This window comes from Frieseomelitta varia, unplaced genomic scaffold, assembly GCF_011392965.1.
Source record: "Frieseomelitta varia isolate USP_RPSP 00005682 unplaced genomic scaffold, Fvar_1.2 scaffold_147, whole genome shotgun sequence".
Taxonomy (NCBI): Eukaryota; Metazoa; Arthropoda; class Insecta; order Hymenoptera; family Apidae; genus Frieseomelitta; species Frieseomelitta varia.
This window is the reverse complement of record NW_025109161.1, coordinates 289,352-310,834: the sequence shown is the minus strand read 5'-3', so window position 1 is coordinate 310,834 and position 21,483 is coordinate 289,352. Positions and strand designations below refer to the sequence as shown.

General features: G+C 31.7%; 2 protein-coding genes across 7 annotated transcripts; both read left to right on the top strand.

The window, feature by feature from the left end:
• Window positions 1–697: 697 nt before the first annotated feature.
• On the top strand, window positions 698–16,825 carry LOC122534432 (organic cation transporter protein-like). Of its 6 annotated transcripts, none has more exons than XM_043665076.1 (11): window positions 698–899; window positions 1,023–1,164; window positions 13,696–14,365; window positions 14,428–14,719; window positions 14,825–15,083; window positions 15,205–15,373; window positions 15,467–15,700; window positions 15,785–15,999; window positions 16,091–16,272; window positions 16,352–16,492; window positions 16,564–16,825. In XM_043665076.1, the coding sequence occupies exons 3-11, from the start codon at window positions 14,223–14,225 to the stop codon at window positions 16,774–16,776; spliced, it is 1,848 nt and encodes a 615-aa protein (XP_043521011.1). In that variant the 5' UTR covers window positions 698–899; window positions 1,023–1,164; window positions 13,696–14,222; the 3' UTR covers window positions 16,777–16,825. The 6 variants fall into 6 exon arrangements, with proteins under 6 accessions (XP_043521011.1, XP_043521015.1, XP_043521030.1 ...); XM_043665095.1 differs by lacking the exons at window positions 698–899; window positions 1,023–1,164 and adding an exon at window positions 11,195–11,548 and having other exon boundaries at window positions 14,428–14,572; window positions 14,612–14,719; XM_043665080.1 differs by lacking the exon at window positions 1,023–1,164.
• A 542-nt stretch (window positions 16,826–17,367) lies between these two features.
• LOC122534428 (DNA replication licensing factor Mcm3) lies at window positions 17,368–20,936 on the top strand. Its single transcript, XM_043665063.1, has 11 exons — window positions 17,368–17,662; window positions 17,728–17,840; window positions 17,946–18,154; window positions 18,254–18,384; window positions 18,458–18,696; window positions 18,770–19,012; window positions 19,081–19,444; window positions 19,519–19,823; window positions 19,894–20,044; window positions 20,135–20,550; window positions 20,626–20,936. The coding sequence occupies exons 1-11, from the start codon at window positions 17,594–17,596 to the stop codon at window positions 20,822–20,824; spliced, it is 2,439 nt and encodes an 812-aa protein (XP_043520998.1). The 5' UTR covers window positions 17,368–17,593; the 3' UTR covers window positions 20,825–20,936.
• Window positions 20,937–21,483: the final 547 nt, after the last annotated feature.

Here is a 21,483-nt window from a genome sequence, read left to right as displayed (position 1 = left end):
ATATAAACATTAATGTTGGAAAAATAACAGGTATTTCCTTGAAATTTACTCTGATAATTCGGTTGACCTCGTTGGTCACTTATGCTAGAAATAAATCTCAATTGAAATTAAAGAATAAATTCGGTTAATAGAATAATAAGGTGGTAATCTAATGTTAGTTCGAGTTAAAAATGGTCAAGTAGAAAATTCTACACGAGAATTTAAATCTTATTATACCGCATTGAGCGATCAATATGTTGTTTACTTGTTTAAAAATATAATTTTACATCGTTACACTTGAGACCGGAAGTGCGAATAACCTATTAAATTGCTGTCAGCTATGTTTCCTAAATAGGCAGAATCAATCAATCCATATCTTCTTTCGAATAACTAAAAATAATTAATACGAAAAAGCAATTACATGAAAACATCTGAATACTTAAAATTGTGACAGAAAGTTTAGATTAATAAGAAGATTAGATTAGAAATTTTATCAGTTTTACTTTTATGTTATTTTTAGTGTTAGCCCGTTATCGAATATATATGACTTAAAATATTAACGGGGCTTCATATTACCATCTTCTTCTTTACATATTCAGAATATACTACTTTCATTCACTGAGGTGTGTATTACATGAAGATACAAGTAGTCTATGCTTAACACGTCCTTGATGGTGTCTGTATTATGCTCACTATAGGTAGGTGCACACGACCTGAAAATTACAAAGCTTCATTTCATTGTCAGTTAAGCTCGTGTGAACGTTGAAACGGGTACGGCCCGCAGTGAATCGGTTTCAACAGATGAAACTCTCTTTTGACATGGAGAACACTGTCCCGTGGAATAAACGAGGTTTTCTACCCTCGATGCCTTTCGAATCTCTACGAGAAATCGAACGTTTATAGTTTGAAAATAATCGATCGTAAGTTCGACCATAACAATAATCACGCACGCGAGTATTCTCGATCGATGTAGTGTCTTGATGTAGATATTCTTAGACAAAAAATTTAATTAAATGTTTCTAACCAGATATCACTATTTTAAGCAATGTAATTGATACAGCAATCATATCTGCGAGATCTTATATTTGTACTACTCGAAATAATACGTCCGATATAACTAATTGCTATACCGTGTATAATTAATAATCGTGAGACAATTGAAGTTTCATTGGATCCAAAATTTCAGTAAGTTCACTTTTCATTTTTCACTTTTTTATTTATATATATATACGTTATATATTATACAATTTTCAAATAGATTCTTAAACGTAGTATCTTGATAATCGAATGATTATAATTATCATAGTCAACTCATTGCTATTCCCATCCTGATATTTGAACACAATTTCTACAAGATGTTAAGCAACGCTGTCTACTTATATTGTTACAATGATGAAGATCAAAAATACAAATAATGCATGACTGTATGCATATGTGAAGAAACAGAAATTAAATACATTTAAAAGTAAAATTAATAATCAAATAGTAAAAGGTATTCAAATAATCGTCTTTAAATATCTGATTTAATTTCAATAAAAAATAAATAATTTCTAGAAGAAAGATTAAACATCTTTCGTTGATTCGTATTTAAAAGATTTTACACTATATTAACATAAGTTTGTGAAGTAATTAAATTTTGTAGTAAATTATCACAATCGTTTTAAACTTTCTATTGAATTTACACGCATAGATATACACACACACACATATATATATATATATATATATATATATATATATATATATATATATACACATATATACGCAATAAATATAGATCATATATTTATTTGTAGTATATATAAATTTACAAAAGAGAGCATAAGATGGTTTTTTTTATAGCACTTGTTACGATTCTCGCCCAACCGGACTGTGGTCCCATTCAGAGTGCACTCTTAATACGAAGTGATTACGCGTTTGTCACCAGTCAATGCCAATCGTTTCGAGTAGAGCCGGTAGAATTCTACGTTAAGGCATTATAGCATGAATTATGTCTATAAACTGACATGAGGATAGTCAAGTGCGCTAACCTATACAAAACAAAGAAAAAGCGTATATTCTACCAATTTCAAATAGGTATTATTCGAAGTACTTAATAATATTTTATGAAGTCTATATTTATATATATCGTACTTTATTAGTATCAAGCGACTTTACTTTTGACAACATTGATGTTTTCAATCGATTGCTTTTTCGATGCTGGACTCTATTTATTTTCTTACCTAATAAAATAGTGTTTCAAAGCATCATCATGCAATTGTACAATGTTGTATTAATTAATAAGAAGTAAATATTTTAGATAATTTTAATCTTACTAGTTATGATAGACATTGCAACAAAGAAAATATGTACATTATTGCAAATTATTAATATCAAGTGGAATTGTATATGCATATTGAATGCAACACATTTCTGTTTGCAAGATTGTGCAGAAATGTAATTTAAAGAGTAGCACCCAAAGTTCAATTTCTATTACTATTATGCACAATATACGTATGTATAATGATCATTACAAATTACTAAAGTTAACAAATATTTATGACATTCCAGGCCACATGCAATCGTGCATTTCTTTCAATACTATCAAACGATATCGCCCATGAATCAATAATCAACTCTGCACGAGCATGAAACTCGGCAAGAGGTCAAGTGCAAGTGTAATGCACAATATCAAAGTATAATAGATTAAATGCATGATTCGTTCGTATTAAGTAACTTACACTGAATAAAGTAGACAATATACACATGAATTAACATTTTTATGTATTACAAATAATTACAAATATTTTCAAGGTGATAAAACATTAGGATTATGAATTATATTTTCATAAATATTTTTTCTTTTGTACGAACAAAGTGCAAAACGTAAAGTAACATAGAACGCAAAGTTTAAAGAGCGTTTTAATTATGTACGATGTCATTATAAATCGAACGAATATTCAATAACTCGTAAATCGTATGAACCGCCATCTTTTGATGGCTTTAGAAAACACTCAATATTATAGGGTCTTTGACCTATACTTTTCTTGTTCGTGTGTGCTTTTGACGTATTACTGTGTGTGATGTGAGCCAGCAAATTGACTGCAACTCGTTGGGAAATCTACGGTTCCATGACAGAGGCAAGTACATATAAAAGGTCGACGTGTTTCATGCGTAATAGAAACCGTGAATTATTTTACGTATCGTCGAATCGTTTTTACGTTCTTTAGGTTTTATCGATTAACTGTACATGCTTGACCGGCCGGCGAATAGTCACTGCCGAGTCAACCAATAAAAATACGAACGATCGTTTTCGCAATTACATGGGATCTACTATATTAACACATTCCGTGTACCAGAAAATAACATTGCTAGGGAATTCTATACGAAAAGCATAATTATTTCATTGATCATTTCTCTGAAATAATCTGAACCATTATCATGCCAACTATGCGTGTCTGCTCAACTTTGCCAATACGCATGCTCACAATACGAAATATACGCGGGAGAATATCAGAAATGAAAAAGTAAAAACGTTTATTTTACATTCTTTTATGTTTTAAATTATATTTATATTTGCAGCACAAGTAATCATGAGAATTTTTTAAGTGTCTGAATATTGTTGTCCTGTCAAGACAAATATTACAGAAATAGAACATAAAAAATTGTAGAAGCACGATCTTTATCTCGTATATGAATAGACGGATAGATTCTTCTGAAACAAAGACATGCTAATGAGGACGTCAATTTCTCAGATTTTCAATATAATTCTTCGACGTTGATATTATAGATCATCAAGCGTTTATGTCAAGTCGACCACCCATTTAAAAGATGGTATAAAAACTTAAATGTTGCTTACCTTGAATCTTTAACAGTATCTTTATTTAAAATGAAGTATATTGTAATATTTAGTATTTTATATTTCATTTGTTTAAAATTTTAAATTGAACATCAAGCTTAAAAATTAAAGAAAAGAAATAATAAAATTTCTGCATTGAAAAGTAATTACAATTATATAAAATATTATAAAATTGTTAACGGGTAAAATGTAAAGTAGAATTTTAAAAAACGATGCATGTTGCACATCCTTATGTATTTTTATTTTTACTACTTAATTGGACTATTAGGTTTCATTACATTGATTGTATATTGCATAATGCATGAAAGATTTCTCTTCACATGATATATCTATCCTTGTACAAACGTTCATACTTCTTCGATGTCGTATAGTAGGACATATCCAATATCGGATAATGATAATTCACGCATTTATAATGTCACATATTGCATGATGCAAAACACGTGATTCACTTTTGGATATTCACTTTTGGAATTGAAAATATGTGAAACGAACGGTATAATGTATGATAATATGTTTCTAATTGATATAATGTATGATAATATGTTTCTAATTGATAAGGAATGGAATTTTGTTTGAATTGGCATTGCAAAACGATATATATTAACATTCTTTCTTATTCCAGAATTTTTCTGCTATTGTGGAAGTTTAAGTTACAAATAATTTTAATAATAACAAGAACTTGATTTTAGTCACAATTAGTCATCATATTACCATCTCAAGAATTATCGGAAGAGAAATTTCAAATTTTAATTGGTAAAAAGAAATATCAAATTATATCTTTTCTTCATAAAAACATTTTTTTATGAAAATTGTCTACGTACTTAATTTTTCAGCAATTTTTTCGACAATTTTTCTTTAATTTATAATACTAATCTTCCAGAATCTAGAATAAAAATCTAGAATTTTTTTAAACAATCTATGAATTTTTGCGCTACAAAATATCAATCTTTCAAATCTATCTTTCATCATACACTTTTGTTGATTTTTTAATTTTAATATCATTTTATGACTAAAACTAAGGAATTTAAAAATAAAGAAAAATAAGGAATTTAAAAATAAAGAAAATCTATTAGGTCCAGTCAAAAATATAATTGTTAAAATTGATAATATCTTAATTTTACAGTAACGAAGAGGATAAAAAAATGCATGTTTTGCGTAAAAATCAAAGGGCAATTTTGATAACACGTGATTAATTGACATTGTACTGAATTTTAAAATTGTTGCCCTTATAGTGTTCTTGGCCTATAATGTTCAATGTTTCATGAGGCAAACGTTCCCAAGATACATTAATGAAATGACTCGTTTAACCAACTTCCAATCAGTAGCGTGAGCTTACTGTCTGTATATCTACGCTAAAATTCCTCAGAGGGGGATGTAAACGCCTCTAGCAACTTTCTTGTTTCCTCTGCGGGTGTAGTTCACGAGAGCGCCCTTGCAAGGACAGCGGCCTCTCAGGGCTCTCAGGCCTTTCGGAGCGAACAGTTAAAACGAGGCAAATGATCAAGAGAAAGCGAGTTAAGACAAGTATATAGAAGGAATCAATCGTCTTCTCTTACTTTTCTATGTCTCTTTCTGTTTCCTTCTCTCTCGTTTTTTCTTCCCCGTATCACTCATTCTTTCCTTCTTTCATTTACCTCCCTCCAGAGTTCAAATGCTTCCCTTCTCTTCTTTCCTTCTCTCTGGCTCGCAGGAAACCAGTTGCGATTTTTCACGCGGTGGGAACTAGAAGCCGCTCCCTACTATAAATAGCCTTCGAGTTCGCTCTCGAGCTCTGCTCTCTCGGCCTCCAACGGCGATGAGAGTAGCTAAAAGGGGGTAGCCATCCATGGGCGCCGACACACTGACGTTTTAGCATTATTTTTTATTATCTTCTAATTTTAGGCATTCTGTTTCAGGGATGTTACTTTTTTTTTCAACCTTGGACTCGTGGCAGCGATTTCAAGGTGACATTCATTTCAGTGAACAAAATTAATGATTTGTCGCAACTTGTTCTTTTTATCTTGGTAATAATGGAATTGTTTGAAGATAATTATTAAGACAAATGACAAGAAATGATGAAAAAGTGTCTTTTATTCTTGTATCTTAATTAGCGCTCTTTTTGTAGAGACATTGAAATTTGGTGCAATCAAAAATTTTATGTCAAATGGAATCTTTAATCTTAAATAATGAATAGTTTTGCTGGATGAAACAGTTCAAGAACATTGTCTTTAATAAATAAGGAACATTTAAGCAAGTTTATTGGCATCTTTCATAGAAAACATTGCTTGAAATTACGCTATTAGAAATTATCGTTTCCATAAAGTGCACAATAAAATGTGTGCGTTCCCAGAGAATGTCTATCCACGTGGGTCGTGGAATCGCACCACAGGAAGGCGTGGTTACTGCGACTTCGTGTAAAACAGTATTTTCAATAATACTTGTATCTTTATCTAAATCTTCATTATATTTTACGTACTTAATGTATACAGCCGGAGAGTTAAATTAAATTTGTTAAAATATTACAAATTCATAATAATAGAATAATTCGAGGCAATTAGTAGCGAATTTGAAAAATTGTTACTCTTTTCCATTTTAGATGAAATTTTATCGGCGCCCATGTAGTCATGACTTAGTATGCGCGCAACAGAGAAGTAGAAGGGATGAGCATTGGAATTTTTATGGAAGAAAAAAAAAAGGAAAAACTTCGTGTCTGCGACCAATCGAAAGGGCGGTTGGTGAACGCGAAGAATAGACATACCGAAGCGAATAATCGACATAACTTGGAAAAAAATTATATCATTTCAGTTGTTCGATCTTTTAAAAAATGTTGCTCTATGGACTCACGAAATTATCAAGTTTCCCTGAATTTCGAGAAAGGAATAGATATGGCCTTTTACATTCCTGATGATAAATTTCTTTTTTGGTAATTTTTAATGTATAAATACTTGCGTTAATTCATTAAAATTTTAGTGAAACTTTACTTATTAAAAGATTTTTAATCTCTTGAAGTTATAAATAGATTAATTCTTTTCGTAAAAATAAAATATACAAATTTAAGGGTGCTGTGATTAAATTAGTGAAGTGCTTCCTAGAACTTTTTATACAGATGAATATCTCCGAATGATTTTTGATTTATAATTATATGTATAAGGCAGAAAAGTAGTATCAAAGACATTGAGTGTTATCGACTAACATTCATTGATGTTAAATAAGACTCATTGATACATATTTCATATTATATGTCCAATCAGCGAACAAGGTACAAAACAAATCTGATTTATACGCTTCATCTGACAATTCTTTCTTGATAAAATGATTTTTGATTCATATTTTCACAGATGAATAATTCAGTGTGAAGTTTCTGGTGTACGTAGGTGGAGAGTGTAATGCTATGGTTTATGATAAGATTATCTTATCGCAAACAAAATCAGTTGACCTATCGGATTGTCCTAAGTAAAATTTATTCTTTATAACGAATGTTATAGTTACAAATAACGTTCAGGGAAAATAATAATAAAAAATCGAAAAATAGTATCTTATAATTGCAGTTATCTTTGCGTTAATTTTAATTACAGATGTAATTGTTTACTTCAGTTATACGCTATTTCAGCTGTTCTTTCAAAGTGGAGTTTGATTTTCAATTAATTAGATATATACAATTTTAATATTGCAATAGACCTCTTTGAAATCATTAACATATAAATTTACATATATAATTAAGACCATTACAGTATACCACTACATTACAGCAACGTTGTAAAACATTATTATCTTCAATCTTCTGAACCTTCTTATTAATAGCTGTCACCAGACCAATTATTCAATACTACAGCCAATTAAGCTGTCAACTCAAAATTACAAGTTACATGATGTAAAAGACAATTTTGCAGAAAACAATTGGCTTCTTTAATAAGTGAATACTAATTGTAAGTAACACTTTTAATTAGATGAACATATATCCAATACAATAAGTTCATTTAAAGTTTCATTTTAGGAAAGCTTCAGGAGATTTTGCGAAGTTTAAAAAAGCATAATCTTAATTAGGATCTTCTCAAAACAATCAAAGAATCATCTATTTAAATAAAACGACTAGCATGGAAGTTATTCTAAGAATCATTTCAAGAATTCCTCTAAGCTGTTTCACTTTGCGTGCTTATGAGCAAGAAACGTTTTACTGCGATGTTTAAGTACAGAAGGAAATTCAATAGCATTCAATGAATTTTTCTGCGTTGCAGAAAATCATTTTTTTTTTGCAAAGATATTTTGCTCTTAATCAACAGGAAATCTTCTATTTTTATTTTGAAATCTTCATAGAAGTATTCTAAGAAGGATGCGATGAGTATAAAAATTTGTTACTATCATGTTATTTCAGTATGAAGATTTTTCAATTAGAAAAATTAAAGATTTGACGACAAATGATATTTGAAAAAGTTGTAAGCAGACAAAGAGGAAAAATATTGGCAAGTTAGTGCGCACAGACGATAAAATTACAATTTGCGGTGCAATCAATGTAAAAACCGGTTGTCGGCTGAAGCATAATGTTTTTCAAATCAATTCGTATTCGATGGGAAATACACCTGTATGCCGACTTCTCCCTTTCACGCTCTAGCCTCTCAGACTCAGTGTTAACTCGTATAAATGCACGTATGCTATTTATAGATAGCGTAAGGCTGATTACTTCTTTCATAGATACCTGCTGTCCGAGTTCTTAAAGTTTTCACTATAAACGTAGAATGAGAAAACAATATGACAAGAGGAAAATAAGTGGTGCAAATAAGGAAAAGAAAGAAAAGTCTGTCTTTATTCTGTAATTCATTATTATCAATTTTGAAGATTTGATATTACACTACTTAAAGTTAGTCAAATTACAAACATTTAAATAATTTCAATCTTTTTAATATATATTGAGTGGTATAGCTATATTAATCTAAATATTTGGATTTATTATATTTAATGGATTTATTATATTCAATTGTATGGACACAAACACCCTTTATGAGATTATCAGCAGAATGGATTAATAGCTGAACATTATCAAAAGAACATTATTATTTGCAACAATTTTGAAAAAAAAAAAATAAAGCAACATAAGCGAATCAAGCGAGGAAAATGATCATCCATACTTTCCAGCGTAATAATTTCGTTTTGCTTTTCGTATTGCAATTTGCAAAGAATTGGATGTGGAATTATAATGCGCAGAATACATGCAATTACTATTCGTTTTTTTTTTTTTTTAAATACACCAAAATGGACTAGAACGTAACAGAAACAGATAAAGTGTTATGGTTCTTAATGTTGTACTGAATGACTGTACATTTCAGTCATGCCCGTTAATGTTTTTCCACGAACGAAAACCTGTTGTAAATTACATCTCTGCGTCACAGCCTTCTTTTGTATTCGTCCTTCAAAGGAGTTTGTCCGCATGAGGATCACCGGAGTATCGCACAAGATCTTCGTATCCTGGAGGTGTTTCATACTTCTCATTACCACGCATCCTGAATAATTTACATTTTATTACAACTTCTATCAATTTATTTACTAGACCACTGGGTCACGGTGATCTGGAAATTTTTGGATCTATCTTGACTTGATCTAAAAGTGAAGAAGCCTAAAAGGTTTGAAAGTTTAATATTAAAAATCTTGTATATAAAAGATTAACTCTTTATCTTTAATTTAAGGTAAATCTCTTTTTCTTCTTCAAAGAGAATCGAACAGAGAAATTTTAAAAGAAGAAACATGCTCTGTCGAATTAATTCACGGAAACAAATGGTCAACTAATGCCTCTTTAATCGTAAATATTCAAAAACTTCAAAACGATTATTTTCGAAGGATGCCAAAATTTCAGCAGGAGTCATAGAGGTTGCACTCTTCAATGAGTCCTAAGCCTCTTCGTGAACGAAGATCAGGCCTTATTCCAGCACGCGACTGAATTGCGGTATGCCGCGAATGCAAACGACTATTTTTTACCTTGTCATCGTTTCAAGCGTGTTACACGCACGCGGCACAATCAATTCACCCAGCTCGTTGTGTTATCAACTAGTCGCTACGCGATCTGTTTGCATCCTGAGAACTGGCGTGATTCAATGCACATAGTTATGACCGCTCGATGTTTGCAGTTTTTTTAGTTGCTACTATATGCTAACTACTGACTCATTAATTCTTAAGACAGATTTTATCGGATAGACTAATAGCTGCTATAATTTTTATTGATTATTTTTCGTATATTGAATTGGCATTAATTTAAAGAGCATGGAAATGATCTCTTTAAATTTTCAAAAAACTGCAAATACTAATTTCTCTTGAAATATCTTTTTCTTGATGATACCAGAAACTTATCGTTGTAATAATTCAATCGACATTAAAATTTCCAACGAGAAGATAATCCAAATATTTACTTAGGTCATTAACGTATGAAATATTTATCTGAAGCTAGTCTTCTGCCTACAATATCTTCAGGCACTTGTATGTATGAGTAAAATACGTTTCTGTTTGCAATAGATTGGAGATCTATATTATTTTATTTTTAAAAAGTACTTGTAGCAAATTAATATGATCATTTTCCTTCGGATATTTAAAGAAATTATTATTTTTATTTTATTTTCTTGAAATTATTATTTTCTTTTTCGAAATTATTTATTATTTCTTTTTTGAAATTATTATTTTTTTTTCAGAAAATAAATTAAAACGGAGGTAATTCTAAATCTAAACGCATATTGTATTAATTTATTCAAGAATCATAATTATCTCTTACTTGAAAGATACACAGTTCATATATTTTATTATATACAATGGAAAGATAATAGAAAATTCGAAAAACTCTGTGCATCATATGGAATACGAGAAGCAACGAAATTTCGGCAACAACAACGTTCTCCACATGTTGTTGATTTCCCCTGTTAATCCACTCTGTCCAAATGAATTTGGCACGGTGAATCATTCGATTCAACGAGGAGCAACAGGTTTGCAACAAGTCTCTGGTCAGGATAAGCTCGAAGAGATGAGTGAGACAGAGAATTAGAAGTAGAATCTTTAGCCTCCGGAGGTCAAAGACACGGATTTGGAGGTTCAATGGTCAAAGATGAAATCCTCAATTGATTCTTTAATTAAAAGGATACTGACAATTAATTGCAAGAGAAATTTCAAACTAGTAATGTACGAAAGTCAATTTTTTTTGCATCAATGAGAATTAACTAGATGAAGGCAGAAAAAAATAACAAATTGAAACATAAATGTTTGAAGTATTGATACAAACAAATGTGAAAGTATAGAAAAAAATTGAGAATTGAAGTTAAAATATCCAAGTACTAATAAAAGAGGATTTTTTTTTAAAGCAAGAAAACCACAAAAGCAGCAATTGAAAATTAAGTTAAGCAGTTAAAAATTGTTTATCTATCACATTCTTGGATGTGATAAGCAATTGATATTCAGACAAATTTGGTACTTCTGACCATACTCTCGAAGGTAGAAGAAGGCTAATGAGAGTTCTAGTGGATAGCAACACTGACCGTGATGGAAAAGTGACGGTAGGAGGAGGATAGACTTGTTCAGCCGATGGTGGTGGTTGCGGCGCCACTGTTATACCTCTGAGAAAGGGTCATATACTTAGGTTCCTGTGTATCATTGGCCAAAGTGCCGGCAGTCGTCGTCCGACCTTCGTGCGTGTAAGATTGTTTTACACTCGTTCGTTCAACGTTTCTCTGATTTCATTGACAAGCGTGTGATAACTTGCGATATCAGTGAACATACTATGTGAGGAAATATATACGATTTTTAGTTAACGTGTATCCGATTAAAATACTTAATATAGGGCATATTATAAACTATAATGTAACAGCACGTGATGCGTATATACACGTTGTTTTTTTAACAAGAAAATATGCCTGATATGTTGAAAACATATGAAGTTGATACGTTTAAAACGAAAGTTTTTTTTTCTTTTGATTAATTTTAGAAGATGACCTGAACTTGTTTTAATTTAATGAAAATTTAAAAAGAGTTTTCGTAAAGCTTTTGTTATATTAGAAAGCTAATCAATGAAATTGTGCAGCATTTTCAAACTTTATTTAGATGTATATTTTTAATAGAACAGTATTAATAGATGAGAAAGAATGAGCTTCGTGCCGCCAAAGTGAAGTTTCACTAGCTTTCTACAGTTCTGTGTAGTCTTTAGAAAAAAATCTTTAATGAATTTATTCATTTAGGATCAATTTTTTATAAGAACTAAAAACAAAAAAGAATCCTACAGTAAAAATTACACGAAATGATATTTGTAGTTTAATTCATGTATTTCATTGAATGGAAATAGAAAACAGTTAGTCCACTCTGTCGTTCTTCAGCCCAACGTGCAGAACAGTATGTACTTTCTTCAGGAAGTCTGAATGATATTGCATAAGATCTACACATATGTACATATCTATGACTTCATTAAGTTCACAGATTTTAACATTAGAATTACCGACAATAGAAAGAGAGAGAGAGAGGGGGGGGGGGATTAAAGCATAAAATTTTCATCGAAGATATTAAAATAAAAAAAAAGAAAATAGAAAAATTTTACAATTGAACACACAAGCTTTTATTTATATGTTTCACGAAAAATCATTTAAATCTCTAAAAATACACTATTTTACATCTATAAAACTTCTAATAAAAATTATAAATTAGTCATCAGTTCTAACATTACATATTTTTCCAACTGTACATTTATTTTCATTTAGCATAAAACTGAAATATGCAATAGATAATAATCATTTCAGAAATAGTCTCTCAATTACCATGCAGATCGATTGAAATAAAAGTCAAGGTTTATATTTATAAATCAGAAAACCTTGTTAGTAGTCATTTTTACAATTAGTGATGATTGTTTTCTGGAGGATATTGTGTAAAACGTTCATTATTTATTCATGTTAGGAATACATAATTAAAAGTCCATTTTACTTAAATTTATATCAACTTAATATTGCAAATTTTATCTTCATTCAAATTCTGTTTGAAATAAGCATGAAAACTTCAATATAGCGCATAAATATTTATATATTCATTTAAGCAGCGACCTATTTTAAATAGTATACATTCAGCATATAAAATTTTTTTTGTCATAAATTCAATTCTTGTACCATTCTTTATTGCCACATTTTTTTTCCATGTTTTTAACTATTAACGTACCGCTATATTCGTTATCAATCCTGAAAATCATGTGCAAGTCTTCATGTTCGACTTGACATATATCTTTATTTTTGCTTGATGAATTATTCACTGTAATCTTTGTGTTACGTAAATATTCCTGGTAGATACAAGTACTTACATATTCGTGTAGATGTTTCGGTCAAACTCATACTCAATGACGTTCAACAGTTAGGTTGAATTCAAATCGGTAAAACTGTAGTAAATCTAAGTAAGTCGTAAATCACTGTTAATGGTCCGATAACATATATGTACATGATTCTTATTGTAACACTTATTGTTCTGTTAATTGTGTGTCATTATAAGATATCCTGTCAGTGTTGGTCACAAACTTGAGAAATAGATATCATAATTATCCAATCGACGTTACAAACAATTGTGCTTTTTGATCGTAGATCGAAGAAGTATTTAAATTTTAACTACTGTTCTTTATTAGTCATTGATATAATCGTTTTTAACGACTCTTTGTTGCATTATTAGCAAATTTCATTGACATTTATTGGAAATTTTAAGGTCATATTTCTTATTTAATAATTTGGAAAAAGTATTCATCAGTTTTACAATATATAGTGAACGGAAAATAATGAAAAGAAAATAAATTAAAGACTAATGACTAACTTGATTATTCTGAATGATATTCGATCTTGAATTGTTCACTAATTTCAAACCTGATCGTAAATAAGTTTTGCTGAACTTGTGCAATTTCTGAATTTCAGCGTGGAAGAGGGAGATCACCAAAATCCGAGCCAGCACAATCAATCGTTAACTCCTAAACTTTTGACAAGCTTAAATCGTTCACACATTCAAGCTGTCTTTAGATAAAAATACTGTCAAAGACTGCTCTATCAATCAAGACTTCGACGAAATTTTTGTTTTACTAAAAGATGTCATAGTTTACGCGCAAATTTAAAAAAAAAATAATAACTTTGATACCTAAATTTAAGGAATTTAAAAGTTTAAGTAAAAAAAAAAAAAAGGGAAAGAAAGGATACTTTGACTTTCTAGAGAGAGAATAGAACGAAAGAGTAGAAGAAGGATTTTCAAAATTAAAGTCTTGCGAATTGTTGACTGAGTTCATTGAGGTAGCGATAGGTCTTTAGACCTCCTTGCAGCGAGAAGTCATTATTTCCGGCGAGACGGATTCGACGACAGAAGGAAATTACCTTAGGAGCGTATCCCCGAGCAGAAGGACCACGGGGATTCGAAGACGCAAACGAAGAAGAGTTAGAGGTACCAAGGAAAAATGGCGTACGACGACGTTATACTTCGGATGGGGGAATTTGGCCGATATCAGCGGAGAATCTATCTGCTGCTTTGCCTGCCGGCGATATCCTGTGCTTTCCACAAGATTGCCGGTGTCTTTCTGAGCGCGAAAATGAATGCCAGGTAGGGCTTTATTCCTGCTTATTTTCACAATAGACTTTCGCAAATAATAATTTTCGTTTCAGGTGTCTGTTACCACATGAAAATCCGGAAAATGCTACGTATTTTTTACCGCCGCATATACTGAACGCCAGTTATCTAGGAGACTCTAAGTATCAAGAATTGTTACAATGTTACCAACTAGATTTTCCTAATGTCGTTAATGAAACGATCGGCAGGTACGTCGACACATCGACAGGCCAAAATACACACAGCCAAAAATCATTTATTCCAAATAGTTTCAACACTCAAGGATACAAGCCATGTGAGACGTTCGTCTACGATAGGAGCAAATACAAAAGTACCACTACCTCTGAGGTATACTTCTTGGATGTGTCTTCGTAATATTAAAGCGATTCGCTCAGCATGATGATTGTTTCTTTTTATTTTCTTGTCTTGATGATTGTTTCTTTTTATTTTCAGTGGGATTTAGTTTGCGACAAGGCATGGTTGAGAGCTACGGGGGATTCGTTGTTCATGGTAGGAGTCATGCTTGGCTCAATGATTTTCGGTAGTTTGTCCGATAGGTTTGGGCGTAGACAAATTTTCTTCCTGTCTTTAGTCATACAGTTGAGCGGCGGTATACTAGTCGCAACTTCACCCAACTATATTTTCTACGTTACCTTCAGGTTAATAGTCGGCTCCACTACTAGTGGAGTCTTCTTGGTCGCCTACGTGATAGGTAAATTGTTATGAATTTCGTACACACTTAACAAAGCCCCATATACTTTTCACTAGTATCATTTAATATTATAGCTTGATGTTATAATACTGACAATGAGAACGACAACGTTGCCTTTCAGCCTTGGAAATGGTAGGGCCAAAGAAGCGTTTGGTAGCTGGAGTCGGCTGCCAATTGTTCTTCACAACCGGGTATATTCTAACTGCCGCTTTCGCGTATTTTATAACCGACTGGAGAATGCTACAAATCGCTATCACTATACCTAGCATTGCGTTTCTTCTTTATTGGTGGTAAGACAAATATCTCTCTAATTCAAAACTTCCAATCAAGATAATACTTCTCTCGCTCGTTTTTTTAAAAATATCTTTCTCGATCTTTCGCAGGTTTATTCCTGAATCTGCGCGTTGGCTATTAACAAAAGGACGTGTGCAAGAAGCGAAAGATCTCCTTCAACAAGCCTCATTGGAAAATGGTGTAGAAATACCAAGCGAAACTCTAGATACGCTTCTTAACAACAACAGCGAAGACAGTATGCCAGATTATAAGAAGCCATCGTTATTTGACCTCTTCCGGTATCCAAACTTGAGACGGAAGAGTATTCTACTATTTTTCAATTGGTAATTTATTTTTATTTTCCTTCTAGAACTCCTCAGTTGTTTTTTTTTAAATTGAATATAATATCGTCATTTTTCTATTCATAGGCTTGTAAATAGCGGTACATATTACGGATTGTCCTGGCACGTATCCAACCTTGGTGGTAATGATTATGTTAATTTCGTCATTTCCGGATTTGTGGAAGTACCTGCATACACATTTTTAATTTTCACGTTGAACCGTTGGGGAAGGAAAATTATCTTATGCGGTTGTATGTTAGTAGCAGGATTTTCATTGCTTGCTATTTTGCTTGTACCCGCTGGTTAGTGGCCAAAAAGAAAGCAACACTATTGTTTTGATTTTCAACGAGTATTTAAATTTACAAATGTTTTCTAATTTATGAATATTTCCAGATGCTCAGTGGCTCATAATATGTTTAGCAATGATTGGTAAGCTCACAATTACGTCATCCTATGGTGCTATTTACGTTTTTACTGCCGAACAATTTCCTACGGTTATTCGAAACGTTGGCCTCGGAGCAAGTTCGACTTTCGCTCGTATCGGTGGAGTGATTGCTCCACACGTCATTCACTTGGTAATTTCTCATTTTAATCTTCTAATTATTCTTGTTAATACAGTTATTAATTAATAGCAAATACCACTCTCTGTTCTAGTCTGAAATCTGGATGCCTTTGCCATTCGTTATTTTTGGAGCGTGCGTCCTTTTTGGAGGAGCTATGTCCTTGCTTCTTCCAGAAACATTAAACAAAAAACTTCCAGAAACCATACAGGACGGCGAATTATTCGGAAAGTATGTTGACGTGCTCCCTCTTGATTTCACGAAACGAAATCAAAAGATCTTACTATCGTATTTCCATGATTTTAGGAAGTCAAAGAAGAAGAAGACAAAGGATATAGAACAACTGAACGAAATCGATGTAATAAAACCATTGAAGCCGCAAGAAAACGGTGTTCACGAAAAACAGAATGGATGACGTTAATTTATATGGCAAGAACATCGGTTATGCTCAAAGTATCTACTTCAATCCTTTCTGATTGTATTTTAGGCACACTTGTATACGTATCTTACGTATACTAATCCCAGCATGCCTGTTCCAACATTGCAGTACCGAAAACAGAAACAAAAACAAAAAAAGAAAAGAAACAAAACCACATTTGTCTTTCAAATTGTATCGCTGACAATGTATGTAGGTTGCTTTTTTAACCGAATGAAACGAACACAGAGCGTGAAATCATGTGACAATAAGAAATTTATATTAGACTTTTCAGTTTGTTACCTATAGCGTGAGAAGAACGTAATAAAAGTAAGAAGATAGCGTTTACCTTCCGTTTTTACATACAATACGCAGCCTTTGTAATTGATAGCACATAAAAATTCTGCCAAACAGACATATCATTTATTCTAATTTCTAACAAGCCGTTTACACGTTAAGTGACCTTGAAACAATAAATCCGTAAAGGCTCGTCTCGAAAGCTCGCGCGAGATTATATTTCTACGCAGTGAAAAAAAATACAAAGAGACTTTGACATTTTAATTGTGTTCTTTGTTCTGTCATTAGAAATGTATAGCAATGTACATCCCATCCCCTCCTGTTTTAATAGCTTCGACATATCGTTGTTTGAAATCAAGTTCTCGATTTTGTAAGATTTCAAATTTTGAATTTTCTAACTCGCGCTGACATCTACCAGGAAGCGCAGCAAGTTTCGCTGATGTATCGAAAATATCGATTCTTTGAAATATATCGAAAACGCTATAGTTTCTTCACTTTCCCGCGTAAACTACAATGAAAACGTAAGAGTTGTCGTGTGCACGTTGGGTCTTACAGTCGTGGAGAGTTTGCGAGAATATTTGTAAATAATATTGCGTCAAAGCAGTGAAATTAACCGGAGTAGAGATGGATATTGATCGAGATCAAAGATTAGAGGAAATACAAAGAGAATATATGGATTTTTTAGATGATATGGTGAGCTTGTGAAATTTTGTAATCTGCAATGCTGAATATTTTATCCTTCTTTTTCGTTATTTTAGGAAGATCAAGGTATTTATACCACTCTTGTTAAAAATATGATCGAGGAAAACGGCCGTCGATTGTATGTGAACATTAACGATTTACGAAAAAAGAATCCTGCTCGTGCAGTAAGGTATAAACAATAGTCTATCTGTTTCTGATCTTTCTCAAATGTGCAATTTTACATTATTTCTCTGATTCTGATGAACTTATCTTTTATTCCTTTTTTTTTTTGTAGTCTGTTAAACAATTCCTTCGAAGAGCATCAAGCCTTTCAAAATGCACTGAAGCAGTTTGTTGCAACCATTGATACAGAGTACGTCAAAGAGAATGTAGATTTTTTTATAGCATTTGAAGGAAGCTTTGGAAATAAACACGTTACACCAAGAACTCTTACATCACGTTTCTTAGGTAACTTGGTATGTGTAGAAGGTATTGTTACAAAATGTAAGTAAATGTGTTTTGTATCACATTGTTATGTGAATTTTATATATGAAATTTATTATATTTTGGATTCTGTGAAATATGTATTCTAAACATTGTTAGGTTCTTTGGTACGTCCAAAGGTTGTGAGAAGTGTTCATTATTGCAATGCAACAAAGACAGTAATGGAACGCGCTTACACTGACTTCACTTCATTTGAAGCATTTCCACAATCTGCTGTGTACCCAACTACAGTAATTATTTATACTCAATCTAATAATTCAGAAGTAAATACTCTGTATGATATTTCTAATTTCTTGAATATAGGATGAAGATGGTAATCCATTAGAAACAGAATTTGGCCTTTCTACGTATAAGGATCATCAAACATTGACTATTCAAGAAATGCCAGAAAAAGCACCAACTGGTCAACTACCAAGGAGTGTAGATGTTATATGTGATAATGATTTGGTGGATCTCTGTAAACCTGGAGACAGAGTTCAGATTGTTGGAAGTTTTAGATGTCTACCTGGTAAACAAGGAGGATATACAACGGGAACTTTCAGGTATGAAATGATCAATAAACAAGTTTTGAAAATAACATTTAGAGTTACTTAAATGTAAAAAATATTCCTACAGATCGATTTTAATCGCTAATAACATTATGCAGTTAAGCAAAGAAGCTAATCTAACTATTTCTCATGATGATGTTGCTATGTGTAAAAAACTTGCAAGAAACAATCCTTGTAAAAATATCTTTGAATTACTTGCTAGATCATTAGCACCTTCTATTCATGGTCATGATTATGTGAAGAAAGCGATTTTATGTTTGTTACTTGGTGGTGTTGAGAAATTATTACCCAATGGTACAAGACTAAGAGGGTAAGGATATTGAACCATGTACATAATTTTTTTAATTGAAATAAGATCTAATTATTCATTTCTTTTAGAGATATTAATGTTTTGCTCATTGGCGATCCATCTGTTGCAAAATCACAACTTTTGCGCTACGTTTTGTGTACAGCTCCAAGAGCTATTCCAACTACTGGTAGAGGTTCATCTGGTGTAGGTTTAACAGCTGCAGTTACTATAGATAATGAAACAGGAGAACGTCGGCTTGAAGCCGGTGCTATGGTATTAGCGGATCGTGGAATTATTTGTATAGATGAATTTGATAAAATGTCAGATATTGATAGAACAGCTATTCATGAAGTGATGGAACAAGGGAAAGTAACAATTGCTAAAGCTGGAATACATGCTAGCTTAAATGCACGATGTTCAGTGCTGGCAGCGGCAAATCCAGTTTACGGAAGAGTAAATTCTATTACGTTGATTAAAAAATTAAACGTAAATTAGTATACATTTGTTTATATGTATATTTTTTTCAGTACGATCAATATAAAACGCCAATGGAAAATATTGGCCTCCAGGATTCGTTGCTTTCACGTTTCGATTTATTATTTGTCATGTTAGACATTGTGGATTCTGAACAAGATCAAATAATTAGTGAGCACGTTGTTAGAATGCATAGGTATAGAAATCCAAAAGAAAAAGATGGAGAAGCACTACCTTTAGGTAGTAAAGTGGATATATTAAGTACAAAAAATCCAGATCAAATCTTGCCTGATGAAAGTGAAACTCAAGTTTATCAAAAATATGATCCCTTATTACATGGAACATTGCGGTCCAAAAGGTATATTTAAAATTGTTACATTTATATATTTACATGCGTAGTATTTTATGTGATGATAATGTTCTTATAGTGACCAATTATTAACTATAAATTTCATGAGGAAATATATTCATATAGCTCGTTGTATGAAACCAAAGCTTACTGAAGAAGCTAGTGAAGTGATTGCCAGCGAATATTCGAAATTACGATCTGAAGAATCAGTAGATTCTGATGTAGCAAGGGTATATTATTTTGTTCATTACTTATTTTATTTATTTATTAATCAAGTTTTTAATTTATTTCCTCATTAACTTCTTATCATTTTCTACTAGACTCAACCAGTAACAGCTCGTACTTTAGAAACATTAATTCGATTGTCTACCGCGCATGCAAAAGCTCGTTTATCAAAAAACGTTACTGCAGATGATGCATATGCAGCAATAGAATTGGTAGAATTTGCCTATTTCAAACGAGTTTTGGAAAAAGAAAAGAAGAAACGAAGACGACGCGATAGTGAAGAAAGTATAGGCGGAGACGAGCAGAATGAAAAGAAAAAAAAACGTAGCAAAAGAACTTCGGGAGAACAAGATCCATATGATTTTGAAAGTGATGATGACAGTCATATTGACGAAGCTGCCAAAAGAGTTACTAGATCGCAAACGAAAACGACCGATTCAAGTCAACCAGATTCTGATCAAACTGAAACTCCTGCAGAGTCAGAAACTCCTGCAATTATTACTGAAGAAAGGTACGTTCAAATTGTTTTTATATTGTTATTTGTTGGATGTTGGATTTGTGATATATAATTGTGTTATAATTTCAGGTTAAAGGTTTTTAGAACACTTCTTTATAAGTTGTTTCAACAACAAAGAGCACAGTCACTTTCATTATCAAGAGTACGCGAATATATTAATAGTCAGCAAAGTCAAGAATTCACATCAAGTGAGATTACTGCTGCAATTAATAAAATGTCTGATGCAAATCAAATTATGGCCGCCGATGATAATATCTTTCTTATGTAAAATATATTTGAGATTGTAAGTTACCCTGTATTTTTTAGATTAAGTATATCTGTAAATTTGCTATGAAATATTTTAGCGGATGTCCACATTTCGATTAAATTATACTTTTAAAGTTTATATTATATGTATAGGTATTTCATAGATTTTATATTTTTATAACTGAAAATTCATAAAAATGTCTAACTCTTTTTTTCCTAAAATAAAAGAGAGTCTGATATGGTTGGAAATAATTATATCTATCAACATTTATTATCTCTCCATATTACAGTACAGCACATTGGCACGTAAACTAGCAACAGTGATCAACATTCATTACAATATCGTAAACAATATTGTTTACATCTCTAAGTCTTTGTTTTGTGTGTGTGTGTGTATATATATATATATAATATATATATATATATATTTATATTTATATTTATATAAAATCAACTCATATCACATAGATATAAATAGTTGTGCTGTCTCATTTAAATATATATATATATCTAATGTTTAGGCATTTTGTTACACATAACTTCTTTTATTCACGTTTTCACACTGTTAAAAAAATCTGTAACTTTGTAACATCATAAATTTTCACTGCATACTAGCTGTCATAAATTTTCGCAATTGTCATGAACATATCATTGGTACTCTTAGAATCGTTCACTCGTTTT